Raw genomic sequence first — 14,495 nt, forward strand, 5'->3', positions numbered from 1 at the left:
GCGGCTCCCCGTTCCCGGCCGCTCATCCCTTCCGTCCCTCGGTCCCGCCGCCCGCGGCTCCCCGTTCCCGGCCGATCCGCTCGGTTCCACTGCCCGCAGCTCCCCGTTTCCGGCCGCTCATCTCGTCCCCCGGTCCCGCCGCCCGCGGCTCCCCGTTCCCGGCAGCTCCGCTCCAACCCCCGGTGCCGCCGCTCGCGGCTCCCCGGTGCCGTCCCCCGGTCCCGCTGCCCGCGGCTCCCCGTTCCCGGCCGCGCCCCCGGGGCACGTCTGTGCTCCCAGCCCGAGTCTCGGCGGGCGGCACCGGCTCCGGCGGGCGCGGTCCCTGCGGGGCCGAACCCCCGCTCGTTGCTCCCAGACCCTCCGAGGCGCTTCCCGGCTCCGCTTGTGGCGGCGTAAAATCCGCGGCTCGGGGGTGTGGACGGGCAGGTGCGTAGAAGTGTGGAATGAGCGCTGTTGATGCACAAAAGTATATAAATACACGCATAAATACACATGTGTGATGTGCTTAGGTATGTATGTTTAGAGTGAGAAGAGTTTACTTGTTGCTTTATAATTAAAAATATGTACGAGGTGGGGTTTTTTTTCTGGAGTTAAAGCTCTCTGAAGTCACAAATAGTCTTTGAGTCTTCTGCAGTCTAGTGAAAGCCTTGGGTTCAAGTAGCTGTAAGCAGTTTGTGTGTCCTGTTATTGTTGTTTAAAAGAGGGATTGGCTAAGGTGGGATGAAGTTCTGCTGCTGTAGTGTTTTTCTTTTTCCCACCATACTCTTTGTAATGACCATAACTTTCTCCCCTGTATCCAGTTAAATTCCCACCTCCAAACTAATAGGATGCTTTAAAAGTTGGAGAACTTCTAGTTGTTGCTTGTTGTCATTCACTTCATGAATTGCACAGCCATGGGGATTCTTTAATTCCATGTACTTTATTCACTAAATAAGTCTTTAATGCAAACCATATTTTCAAATGTTGCTTTCTTGTGCCTCTTATTCCGATGCCGTTTCCTATGAAATAAACCAACAAAATCCTATTCCCTCCTCATCCCTTTCTATTGAACAATGTTAGTGTGGATCTTGCAGGTAGAGTAGGGATGGTTTAAAACACATAAAATCAACTTATGTTTTTTCCTGGTTGAAAATATTAATACATCAGTGTTGAGCTGCATCATCTCCTGCACAGTCCCTTGAATGTGTCAGGCCTAGGCTGAATGTCAGATTACCGTTTTCCCTGGAATTTGAGGTGTTTTGAACTGTTTGTGAAACACGGTTGCAGTTTGTGCCTCTCTCCTGGTGTTTAACCAGAAGGCAGATTTTGCTGCTGTGTTGGGACAGCTGTGCCTCATTAACCAGGGGAGTCGTTAGGTTAATTGGTCAGAGCTGGATTCCATTTTTATATCTGATTAGGAATGGTTTTCACCTGTAGAGCAGTTTGTTGTTCTCTTACAGCAAATTTAAAACAGCTGGATCTGCTTCTAATGCAATCAGGATCCTTAGAAGGTCTTTAAAGCCTTTGCCCTCATTAGATTCCTGATTTAACTTCTGTCTTTGGAGGCTGTGCAGTGATCTGTGTCTTAAAATTATTTTTACTTTAATTGGATTTAATTTAATTAACTCTTAAGGAACCAGTGCAAGAAAACAAATCTTTTTTCCCCTGAGATTGTTACCTGTTTTGGAGTAAACAATTTTTTTGATGGTCTCACATGGCTCCTATCATGGGGACTTGTGGACCTGCCAGGTGGATCTGGGTTGTGCCATTGCAGGCAGGAGTGGTTTCCCTTGCGGGATGTTCCCGATGCGTTCTCCCTTCGGTTTCGCCTCCCAGCACTCGGTGCAGGCGGGCAGCTCCTGTCGTGGGGCCTTCTGGACAGGCTGGATGAATTTGAGTTTTGACGTTGGCGAGAGCAGTTTTGCCTGCGCGATGTCCCTGATGTGCGACTCGCAATACCTGATGGTCTCACGCAGCTCCTGTCATGGGGACTTGTGGACCCGATAGGTGGATCTGGGGTCTGACGTTGCAGGCGGGAGCAGTTTTGCCTGCGGGATGTCCCCGATTGTCTCTGCCTGGGCTGGCGCTGCCCAGCACTTGGTGTTGGCACATGGGTTCTGTCACGCAGAGTTCTGCGCTGGCCCTGTGGATCTGGGGCCTGACCTTGCTGGCAGGAGCCATTTTGTGTGAGGTCAGGCCCAGGACTGGTGGAGGAGCTGCTGTCCTGTGTGCCCAGGTCAGGGATGTCCAGCTCTGACTCATTCCCGGGGGCTGTAAGGGGAAGCGGGAAGGTCAAGGGCTCCCCAGGCCCAAGGCAGGCTGGGCCAGAGCAGTGCCCCCAGCCCTCCTGGAGCAGACAGGCTCTGCCAAGCCATCCTGGCCACCTGATGCCAGGCCCTGCATGGCCCCAGCCCAGGGGCACCTGTGTGCTTTGTCTCTTACCTGTGTCCAGAGGAGCACAACTGCCACATTCCCAGCTGGTTGCGCTGTCTGTCAGGCTGGAGCAGCGTTTGTGGGTACCCTCGGCAGCACAGGAGCTGCACAGGAGCATTTCCCAGGGCCTGGGGAAGCAAAAAGGTTGATGGCCGTGAGGACAAAGTGTCAAAAGCATGGGATATCTGGCCAAGCTCTCCTTCAGGCTCCTTCTGCTTTCAGCCCTTGCCAAGGCACAGATCCTCTGCAGAGCCCCCCACGGCCCCCCTCTGGCAACTTACCCCTCTTCCTCTGCCTCCTCTCTGCCTCCTGGATAAAGACACTCTCTGGCATTGCACTGGTGGTGCCTCACTCCCAGGTCCCTGAATGCATCGTCTTCCTCCCATAATGGCTCTCTGACAGGGAAAAGGAAAACTGATGAGCTCCGCCTGCCCTGGCATCTGGCAGGTGAGTCCCTGCCCTTTCCACTGTGCCATTTCCAACTCCTGTGAGAAGCTGAACGTGGCCCTCCCAAAGCAGTGTAGGGCCAAGAGTGCTGGGGCATGCCCTGGCAAGGCACAGCACTTGCACCCTCCTGTGTTGTGAGCCCAGCAGAAGGACACCAACGTCAAGGGGATTCAGATCCCCACAGTGAACATATCCACGAGAAATTCCCGATGGCCTCTGCAGAGGGGGCACTGGAAGGCTAAAATACCTGCAGACAGAGCCTGTCCCTGCAGGAGAAACAAGCAGCACTGAGTGAGGCCCTGGTGCTGCTGAGCCCCTGCTGTGCCCCTGGGGGTGAGGAAACTGCTCCTACTTGGATGCAGTCCCTGTGGAACCAGATGCTTTTGCACTCTGGGCACACCATGGTCTTGAAAGTCTTTCTGTCCTCCACAGGCTCCATGCAGATGAGGCATTGGGTGTGGAGGAAAAAGAGACCAAAAAAACCTAATTTTGTGAAATTTCTAATTCTGCTTTTCAAAATGTTGTTTGCACAGCAAAGTCTCTGAACAGCATAAAGTGCTAGAGTCACTTTGTTCTGGTACAAATTGTCCAGTAGTTATAGGAACTAGTGTACTATGGGTTAGAAGTCATAAATTAAACTAAGCTAGACACTTCAATAGGATGAAATGGTAAAAATCAAGATTTTGGAGAGTTGAAGCCAAGGTTTTACAAGGTTGACAGGTCATGTCACTGAACAAAGAAAAGGCAGAAATCCAACGGTGAAGAAGACGCTTTGAGACCACCCGAGGGATGAAGTCAGGAGACCACTACCCAAATTCCAAGCCAAAAGGAAAGCTCTGCCCACGGTTTTGCCTAGTCATTAATATGGAAATTACAAGGTGTTAACCATGAACTTAAGACTATAAATGGCTTATTTTACTTGAACAAGTTAGGCAAGTTTTCGCCCAGCACGAACTGGCTTTGGAACTGCTATCAGGAAGGACTTGGCTTCTGCTTTGTATTATTTCTATGAAATTTTATGCTTTCATGTCTCATTAGGAGTAAACAATGCAATATGAGAGTGCCTCATACAAGTGCTGAATACCAACTATGCTGCAAGAAACTAATGGCAAAAGCTCAGAGTTCTCAGAATCTGAAATTTTGCTATTGACATTTGAACGTTTGCCCCATATTTACAAGTCAAAGCACAGCTGCCCCAACCAAGTCCTTGAATTCTAGCACCTTCCTTCTTATTTGGTTTCAGAGGAAGTATTAATTGTGTTTAATTATTGTTTTGTACAAGGCCAAAAATCTTTTCACCCAAGGAAGCATTTAAGTGACACAATTTGTACACAGAGCAATATTCAAGCCAGCAAGTAGGTGATGGAATCAGTAGTGCAGGTCATGTGCACACAGTAGATGTTTTTCTGATCCATTTAAGGTGGATGCAAAGCTGAGTATCAGGTTGGGAAGTTCACCTCTTCTAACACAAGCGCACTCACAAGGGCAAAGCCAGTTTTAGCCACAGATGCAATTCACCGAAAGTGTGAAGGCCTTCTAGAGAAGGGCTCAGTGCCACCAAAAGGTTCATATTGTCCTTCACCCTAGCAGTTATTGGTGCTATCAATCAGCACTCTGTCCTCTGGCCACTGTGCTTAGGGTGCATCTTCTGAGGGCCTGCATTTTACAGGCAGAGCCCTCTCTTTGTGCTACATCGTCCAATTCATTTTAAGACACTTCCAAACAGCTCCTCCCTACCATCCCTTGAAAGAAGCCCATTCTGCCCCAAAGGAACCCAGAACATTCACAGGCTATCTGTGTGTGTCAGATGACCTGGGCTCTATTTTTATCTGCACAGTTCATGTATGTCATGATCTTAGGTCATATCACTTCCCTCTCTTTTTATGTGTCCTGCCCCTGTGTAGCGGGTAAACAAGTCAAAAATATGTTTCTCTGAAACCGATGGGAGGCGGGTTTGTGAACCTGAGAGACGACTTCACAGAAGTTAGCAGCAACAGGCTCCTTTATTCCTACGCACACACACACTAATATACATCTTTAAGACTGTAACCTTCCACAGGTGCTGACACTTTGGCACTGATTATTGGCTAACAATGTTGTTTATATTACAAAGCTTCTCATAATTGGCTGACCATGCACATCTGCTGAGAAAGTCGGCAGCAGCCATTTCTGATTTCATTAATTAGTTCTTAAGGCTACAGCACTTATTTACATAGGCAGTTCAGCATATGGCTTGCTTTTTAGGTGAAATACTACATAAAATTCCAACATATGCCCTCCTTTTTTTTTGAACTGCCTATGTCCGGTCACTGCTTACAGAATGGCTTGTCTAATACACTTAAACATCCTAATAGCATAATATTAATACACACAGCAATAATACTAATAAGACTTGCTTAATTAAATTACGAAACTACTTATTAATTCTAAGGAATTGAACTAAGAATTTGAAAGAGAACCATTATCCACACCAGTTGCTAAAGCAGATAAAATACTGGCATTATTAATGCTATAAGGCACTGATTAGCTATTGAACTTAGAATGCTACTTAAGCATGTTTTAAATGGGTTCCTTACTTGAGATCAGCTAACACAAAGCTCTTGCTATCTGGTTGCATTGACAAAGGTAAACTAAATGTCTTGAATTGGCAATAGATTAAAGCTAACTTCATTCATAACAGCAGAACCACAAACAGCATTTACAGTTCCATTGCTTTTGCAGATGACAAGTTATGTGACCTAAATTTTTTCATTAAGATTTATTTAATCATTTACTTAGTTTTCCTCCTTTTTTTTTTTTTGATTATAAGCACTAGTAACTTAAATGCTGCTGTTATGTAATGTAGCAAGCTTAATGACAGTTGACAACAAGCTACAAATGTAACTTAATTTTAATGACTTAAACTTGGACTAAATGAACATTACTTAGATAACTTCATTAATACTTTAACTTATTTTGCTTGATATTTTAACTTTTTAACAAATTAAAACACTATTTAACTTTACTTAAAATCCTTATTTGCTTAACAAATTAAAAATGTTACTTTGTTAGCTTAACAACTTAATTTTCTTAACAAATGAAAAAACATTCCTGCAGGCATTGTCATTGGTGCACCAAAAGAAACATAAAACTTTAACAGAAATATAACAATACTACACAACAGTATTTCTATAAACTACATTTTTTAATCGAAAAGAGCATATCTTAACTAATCTAATGCTGTATAACTAATATCATCATGTGCTTCAATTCACTTTGGTAGTTTTAAAAGAGCTTTTGGAAAATGCTTAACACTAACAAATGGAAACACATCAGTCACCATCAGGTGTTCTGAATTTTGAATTTGAGGGACCAAATCAAAAGCTTCAAGTAGTTGCTCAAATGTTCTGGTAACTGATCTTGATTCAGTCAGAGGAAATTGGTTGTTCTTATCCATTGCTGACTTCAACCTGTGGAGAGAAAAATAGAACCTTTTTCCCAGATTATTAAATGCTTACAACACTTTACAACCATTTAACAAAAGCTAAATTAACAGAGAATTAGTTCAACAAATTTCTTCTAGACTTCTTTGTTGCTCTCTGAATTGCTGGAGAAAGACACTGCATTCTGTCTTGCATGCTGTACTGCAGGACTGTGATCGCAGGGCATCAGGTGTCTGTGTTCCGTTGTCTCAAAGGCAAACTGGCTGATGTGTGTTAAGGTCTGTTCGTTGAGGCTACCTGCTGTTTGCAACACTGACAGGCTTGCAGTTCGTCGGGGGTGTATGCTAGAACTACAATTCCCAGGGCTCTTTGCGAGACTACTACATTTCCCATAAGACCTTGCAAGGAACCGATGACGTAATGCAAAGCTTTACCTGTCCAAACTACAACTCCCAGAATGTCTTCCGAGACTTGCGCATGACAGAAAGAGCTGATGATCCAATGCGAGAAGCTCTCCCCCCTTTCTTTAGAGCCGGGGGGGGTGGGGGGGGGAACTTTTCCTCCCCGCTGGAGAAGAAGCGCCATGTTCGAATTGCGTAGCACTAAATTCTCCTACAACGCAAGCTGGACTGCGGCTGGAAAAAACACTTTTGCAGCGTTAGAGATGGAAACGAAGCAAAACAGAGTTAGACAACAGTTTTCGGCAACTTTACAGCACTTTGCAAGCTGAAAAGGAACACGCAGAGCTCAAAGATGGTACAAACAAAGCCCACGTGGTGCGATGGGACTATACTATTTTACTAATACAGAGCTTTTCTTTTTACTTCTCGTTCTGTGCTGTTTTTCCTTTTTGCGCCGATGCTGGGACCCTTGGCAGGGCAGCAGGGGCGAGCGGGAGCGGTGAGGGGGTGCAGCGAATCCCGAAAGCGGCAGGAGCTGGACTCGCGCGGCGGCGGCCAGGGCTGGGGGGCTGGGAATGGGCTCGCTGTCAGAGTTTTCAGACGACTACCAAGTTTCTTTCCTCCCCCAAGCCAGAGGCGATGGCTGAAAAGCTGTTGCGGCTTTTTGCATCTATGTAACAGCTGCCAAGCCGCGACTGTTACCATCTTCGCCACTTTATACTGCTTAAGGCAGTTTATGACTTTTTGCTAGATTGGCTTTAAGTCCTTTGCCTCTTGGCTTTCATTAACAGTTTGTTTTCTTGTTCTTTTTTCAAGTTTATTGCTTACTTTCTGCCTTTTTTGCCACTTCTAAGAGCAACGAGGCAATTCTGCTTTTTTAGTCCACTTAAGCCATACACCAGCCTTTCGGTGGACTCGGCAGCTCTCGCATAGCGAGGAATTCTAAAACTTACTTTCGAGCTGCTCCGTTCTCCATTATGCGAGTTTGCAGCTTACCGCACGTCCGGGGTGCCGGCCACGACCTTTGACGGCGAACGACCTTTCCTCCCAACTTCTTCCTCGTTTCCAAGGGCACTCACACGTCCAGCCGGGGCTGGATTCTGTGGGTCAGCGTCCTGCACGTCTGAAGTCTTCAGATTTTGCGGACTAAATTCGCACGTCTGGTCCAGCCAGATTTTGCGAAATGCTAGCTACCTGTTTCGGGCGCCAGTTGAAACCGATGGGAGGCGGGTTTGTGAACCTGAGAGACGACTTCACAGAAGTTAGCAGTAACAGGCTCCTTTATTCCTACGCACACACACTAATATACATCTTTAAGACTGTAACCTTCCGCAGGTGCTTGACACTTTGGCACTGATTATTGGCTAACAATGTTGTTTATATTACAAAGCTTCTCATAATTGGCTGACCATGCACATCTGCTGAGAAAGTCGGCAGCAGCCATTTCTGATCTCATTAATTAGTTCTTAAGGCTACAGCACTTATTTACATAGGCAGTTTAGCATATGGCTTGCTTTCTAGGTGAAATACTACATAAAATTCCAACATTTCTCCATTGTTTTCTGCCTCTCAATACATTCTGCTAACATTGCCATGTCAGCTTTAGTGGAAAAGCTTTCTCAAGGAAATACTTCCTGCCAGAAAATCCTGCTTTTGTGATCAGTTTCCCACATCTGGACCTGACTACGTGCCAAAAAACATGTGTAGAGATTAAGAAAGCATTATAAAAACCTGAAGATGAATTCAGAAGTTGGAGGAACAAGAGACAAGGAGAAACTAGGAAGCCTCGCCTAGTCTTCTTCGGATCTCTCCTCTCAGCTCGTCTTACCTTTCTTCCAACACCACCAGCTGTCATCTGCCTCGAAGGAGAGACTGCTTGTCAGCCTGGAGAGAGGGCATCGGCCTAGAGAGAGAGACTGCTTGCCAGCTTGAATAGTCTGTGACTGTCTGTGGAGGTATATCCTTTCTCTGCATTTTTCTCTTACAGGCTAAAATAAAGCACCCTCTTTTGCAGCTACTCCAGAAGCCAGCCGGTCTGGTCGTGAGGGGAAATAACTGCATTTTTGCATTTCAAAGACTCACCATCCTCTTGCAGCCATGAGATAACATCGTGGCAGAAACAGAGAGAGCATCTGCATCCCCCCCCTTCCTCTCAGTTACATGGATAAGGCACTCAAGTAGTTTTTCATGGTGGTATCTTTTCTCTGCTTCTATAAATAATCTTAAGCATTTTTCCTAACTTTTCTTATATTTCCTCTTTTCCTTTCGCATCTCTCTCGCAATCAATTAATAAAAATCAGTTTTTGGTATTTACAGATAACTTGTTTGAGTTTTAATTTTGCTCAAGAGAATGATTCAAACTTGTAGTTCAATCTGCATAAAAACTTAAGCAGATCTGAACGTCACACCCTGCAATTCTGCTAGGCAAGAGTAGCCTCCTGCTATTCATCTGTGCAGCCCCTCACTGAGCCCTGGTCTTTCAGTGCCATGGGAAGACGTAATCAAAAGGTCATACAGACAGCCAGTACACTGCTGTCATCCTAGTCCCTCGCTCTTTTAATTGCAAACTAAGTTATACCAGCGTTGAGTTTTTCCTTTCAAAAGGCTGCTCAAGTGTCCCTTTCCAATGTATCACATGCTAGACAGCTCCTTAGTCATTTGTCTGAAACCTTCAGATGCCTTTTGAGGTCTAGTGGATAAACAAGGTTGTAGCATAAAAAAGAGAGGTTTTTAAACAAGACACAGTTGACAATTTCCAGTGGGAGTAGTGGAACATGAAATATAACCAGATCAAAACTTCTAACTTTACCACATACATTAGAGGACATAAAGCATAATTTTAATTATGAATCCTACTATTAGCAATCCATACCACAAAGCTCACTATGTGCAATTAGCACAGATAGCTTTTCTAATGCTCCTTCAACCTGAGAGATAAATACCCTTTGTGAGGGCAAGGTTAACATAAATTGATTATGTGTATTGTTAAAAATCTAACCTTTTGACTGATCTATTGTGCATTGTCTCTAAAATGCAAAGATGATTCAAGTAAAAAAATATGAGGCTTTGACATTTATAACCACCAAAGCATTTGAAAATTGACATAAGGCCATTCTATGCATATGTGATTTATTTACTAAACTGAAATTAAATTAATCTTAATAAAAATTCAGCAAGACCATTACTTTTATTATTGTTATCGCTTTTGTTGGGATTGATTTTTTAGTATGATGATCGTTTGTTTTCATATATTGCTTTTATTATGCTGGTACCTGAAATTACATTTGGGATCAGGGACCTCCTCTGAAAAACTTATCTACCCTCTAAATAGCTGAGGTAAAAATGCAAGCAATGATATATTCATCAAATGTCACATTGTTTCTGTAAGTCTTTTTGGTACTCAATATTCTGTTGTAAGGATGTGTGTAACATGAGCCCTGGGCTGAGATCAGAGATCTGTTGTGCAAAAAATGGGGAGAGCAGTGCTTTCCTATTTTCATAAAGGGCCAATTATTTAGATTATAAAATGACAGTAGCTGCTTTTACATTTTATTTATTTAATTGGGTTTTAATTAATTATTTCATCGGGAAAAATGCTACATTTCAAAATGTAGTTAGCATGTAGAAGAAACTGTTTTGCAAACATAAGACCAAATCCAGAATGTTTCAATATTATCAGATACATCATGTCTATTAAAATTGATGTTTTCTCATTTTTCATTCATTACTGCTTTCTGAGATTTGACGTTCTTCTCCTGTTTAAAAATGGAAAATTGAAATGGTAACAAACATTGCCTTTTCACTGTCTGGGCCAGGACAAAGCCATAGGCACCTCAGCATCGTAAAAGCCAGGGCTGAGAGCAGCACCCTGGGAAGCTGTTAAGTCCTGGTGTTGCATCACTTCAGAAGTTGAATGGACAATTACTGTCAGTGACATCAGGGACTGGGAGAAAGGAGCATCCTCCAGTGATCAGCTGTTGTCAAGAAAGCTGTCAGGCAGGAAAATGGTGGTTTACATTAGATCCCAGGCTTCTATAGGGGCCAGTAAATTCAAGCAAGAGGGCACGAGCTCATGCGTTCACCCTACGTTTTGCTTTCGGCACATCCTCTAGCAGAGCTTGGGCCTCTGCCGGGTAAGCCAGGTCATGGCCTGTGGTGTTAGGGCCATAGCTCAAACTGGGGCTGCTTTGGTTTAATAGCATAGACAGTCTAGGATACCAAAAGAGTATATGACAGCATGATTGTTCTCCAAAATTTCAAACATCTTGCAGGAAGAGAAAAATGTTTGCTGCCTAACTATACAGCTGTGACTGTGTAATGGAGACTGAAGAGGAAATTGTCCATATGCAAAATAAACAGAAGTTTTCTTATTAATATGAATATAAATTCTGAGCCCTGAGTTGAAACTGAGAAGATTTCCAAAGAGGATATAAACTATTTGTCTCATAGAGTTACACCTAATTTGGTATGAACAGCTGAGCTGTGGGCTTGGCTCCCTTGACTGAACTTGCCAAAGTTTGGTTTGATTGGTGTGCAATTAAAATACAAGAAATTTCACCTCAACATGAGGAAGAATGTCTTTACACTGAGGGTGGCAGAGCACTGGAACAGGTTGCCCAGGGAGATCGTGTAGTCTCCCTCCCTGGAGACATCCCAAACCCGCCTGGACACATTCCTGTGTCACCTGTTCTAGGTGACCCTGCCTTGGCAGGGGGAGTTGGCCTAGATAATCTCCAGAGGTCCCTTCCAGTCCTGACATTTCTGTGATTCCTTTATGTCACTCACACTAGGGTCGTGGTTTATTTTACATTAGCGCCTTTTGGTCACAGCTGAGGGAAAGCTGATACAAGCCAGTGACCTAGAAATGTAAAGCTGGGTATCTTCTGCTGTGCTCTGGGCTGCTGGAAGGTACAAGGATTTTCAATTTGGGCCAAGCACTGCTGTGTAGAAGCCTAATCTACAGCTGAAAAATTAGACTGCTTAAAGCTCTGGCATAGTAATAAAAATGCTTCCCGGTCATGCACAGAAGCTCTGCTCTCCCTCCCACTCCCTGGTCTGTGCATGGGTTAGTGATCAGCCAGAGCAGCTGCCTTGCAGTGGGCTTCCTAATGCTCTCCATGCTTCCTTTATGGGCCTGCAACACCCTTGGAGCTGGGGACATGCTCCCAGCACATTGCTGCTGAGGCATGGCCACAACTAGGGGATTCGAAGGTACCTGTGGATGGACCTGCTTGGGAACATACATTGTTGTGGCTCTGAAAAAGACCAGAGGAGCTATTTCCAGGCTAGTACAGCCTGCAGTGCTGAACCATGAGGAGAAGAAAGCAATTGTGTGCCTAAAAGGGCTGCACTGCTACTGGTGTGCTGGACTTGGAGGGCAAAATAACAAATGGAGCAATGAGCAGATTGTTCCCATCTGTAAAGTGCTACTGCATGTGGGAAATCATCTTGCTTTGCCACCATGCAGCTAACCTGCAATTCTATGATGATAACCTTTAAAGTTATTGATACTCCATAAACATTGAATCATTATTTTTACTTCAATATGCTTCTCCTGCTGGAGATGTGAGAAATTTAGAAAATACTGACGTGTTCTGACCCACTTAGAACAAGGAGACCAGTCGGTGGGTAATTTCCTTTGTATTCCCTTCTTTTTTACTTTTAACTTTGGCACGGCTCTTTTAAAAGTGTCATGGTGTCTTCTTGGCTTAGCCTGAGTAGAAAGGCAAGCTAGAAGGCCTTCTTGGTAAAAAGAAATACAATTATTTTGTCTTTTTTTGTGCCTCTGACAACTTTGCAGTCAAATTTGTTGTTTTTCTCACATTGCTGGATCTGGCTGAAACCATTTAGTAAGTTGTCTGTTCTCAAGCATTACCAAACTTTCATTCCTATGATATAGTAAAACTGTGTAGGGAGAAATAATTAATTGATAAATTTGTGAAGAAATCTAGTAAGAACAGATGCCTGTGGAACAAGGCTCCTTTCACTTTCTTGCGACAGTCATTTCTTTATGCTGAAATGTACCTGTACTGTACTGTAGCTGTATTGTAGCAATACAGAACGCTGGAGTATTGTCTGAGATGGAGAGAAGAGCTTATATTTCATTATAAAATACCCTTGTTATCACTGTAAACACATTATCCTGATTGATTACACACCATTTTCAGCTCTGAAAAATTTAGTCCAGTCCACACAGGACTGACTACATGCTTGGTTCTACCAATTAAGTAACCATAAGTCCTAGAAATGAAGAAAGGATCAGATTATATTCAAATTCCTCCCTCAGTCAAGCCTTAAGTGCATACTTTTTAGTCCAGACAAAGTTCTGATTATGAAAATTGTGTTATAATTAAGAGTATGTCAGAATGTCACTGACCTTTTCTGCTAAATGGTTGGTATGAAGGAGGAGAGGTGGGATACAGCTGCCTTCTCATTTGCACTGAGCTCGAATGGAATTAAATCTTTCTTTAAACCCTTCTTTAACAAAGAAACTTTTCTCCATCTCTGAACTTTAATATCATATCCAATAAATGCAGACACATCAGTTGATGGAGGTATTTGTTTTTGCACCAGTTTAAATGTTTAAATATGCTCATACCCATCCCTAATCAAGGCATTTTTTAAGTCTGTCGTTCGTTCACTTTGAGCGTAAGCCTCACACACTGACTTCCTCTTAGATATTCATTGAAGAATTGCCTAGAATAGGAATGATTTTCTTAAATTCAGGTTAGCACTCTGTTATAAATAACTCCATCACCAGACTGTATACATGAACAACAAGCTGTATTCATTACATCAATCACTAAAATGCAGAAGCTGGTACTGAATCAATTAGGACAGGATCAAAACCAGGTTTCGGCACCTTTTTAAAATTTCATTCTATTCCTCCCAAACCAGTGACAATATTTAGGATCACAGTGTAAAAATATTTAGGTTTGGGCCAGTTGCACCATTGCTGACTTACTCATTGCCTGCATACACTGAAATACCTGAGTTTTCTAGATCTGCAAGGCAACATCCTCGATGGTCTTTAGACTCCTGGAGTTTTACTTCATGAAATGGCAAAACAACTAAGTGATGCCACTAATAAGAGGTGAAGCATCAAGAAACAATGAACTGAAGGTTGGTACCACAGAAGATGACATTCTCAAAGCATAAATCAAATCTGTGACCAAAGGCAGCTACTGCTGAGTACTGTTGCATTCTTCTATTTCGCTCAGCTCCAGCTGAGTGATAGGCTGGGTGGAGATTGCAGCCCAAATCTCATAATATAAATTGGGGCTGCCCTAGTGGCTTGTCATTCTATGGCTGTATTGTAGGAGGGTTATGTACTGCCTGGGGACTCATAAGCAAGGTAAGCCTCCATTAATTTAGTCTGCTTTATGCCCTGGTGCTAAACTACAGCATTCACAAAGCTGAATGTCTTCATGCTTATCTTGGAAAGACAACTTACATGTGGCTTGAGCATTGCAAGGCAATGTTTTATATCACAACTGTGTGCATGTGGTGCCCTCAGCCAGCTGGTAACATTGTATGGATAATCTTCCCATCTCTCATAATTTAAGAGACGTGGCATTTAATTTGTGGATATTATATAGTTGTTGATATAATAACTATAATAACTGGGTATTTCATAGTTACTGATAACACAGCTCAGACACTAGATGTGCATACAGACTTGCAAAACTACATAGTCTTAAATAAACTGATGGTATTTGTCCCATATCTTTCACATAGATTGGTTTTGTGTGCAAGTTCAGTGGGTTTGGCTATTTGAGGGGGTTTGTTTATCATGGTGGAAATATTTGGCAAA

The 14,495-nt window shown here is 43.5% G+C and overlaps 1 protein-coding gene across 5 annotated transcripts; it reads right to left on the minus strand.

The window, feature by feature from the left end:
• Positions 1 to 33: 33 nt before the first annotated feature.
• LOC139669927 (uncharacterized) lies at positions 34 to 8,326 on the minus strand. 5 transcript variants are annotated; one of them, XM_071550893.1, is made up of 5 exons: positions 7,679 to 8,326; positions 6,716 to 6,916; positions 2,694 to 2,807; positions 2,422 to 2,540; positions 34 to 2,250 (listed from the first exon to the last, which is right to left on the minus strand). In XM_071550893.1, the coding sequence occupies exons 4-5, from the start codon at positions 2,528 to 2,530 to the stop codon at positions 1,601 to 1,603; spliced, it is 759 nt and encodes a 252-aa protein (XP_071406994.1). In that variant the 5' UTR covers positions 2,531 to 2,540; positions 2,694 to 2,807; positions 6,716 to 6,916; positions 7,679 to 8,326; the 3' UTR covers positions 34 to 1,600. The 5 variants fall into 5 exon arrangements, with proteins under 5 accessions (XP_071406994.1, XP_071406993.1, XP_071406995.1 ...); XM_071550892.1 differs by having other exon boundaries at positions 7,636 to 8,321; XM_071550894.1 differs by lacking the exon at positions 6,716 to 6,916.
• Between the last annotated feature and the right edge of the window lie 6,169 nt (positions 8,327 to 14,495).

Source organism: Pithys albifrons, chromosome 3 (assembly GCF_047495875.1).
Source record: "Pithys albifrons albifrons isolate INPA30051 chromosome 3, PitAlb_v1, whole genome shotgun sequence".
Lineage (NCBI taxonomy): Eukaryota > Metazoa > Chordata > Aves > Passeriformes > Thamnophilidae > Pithys > Pithys albifrons.

Excerpts from the sequence above, each read along its gene's own strand:
- LOC139669927 (XM_071550890.1), bottom strand. The coding sequence starts at position 7,658 with ATGGAGAACGGAGCAGCTCGAAA. Across the intron at positions 2,541-2,693 it reads GAGGAGGCAGAGGAAGAGGG|GCCCTGGGAAATGCTCCTGT; the intron begins GTAAGTTGCCAG and ends TTGCTTCCCCAG. Across the intron at positions 2,251-2,421 it reads TTGTGCTCCTCTGGACACAG|CCCCCGGGAATGAGTCAGAG; the intron begins GTAAGAGACAAA and ends TTCCCCTTACAG.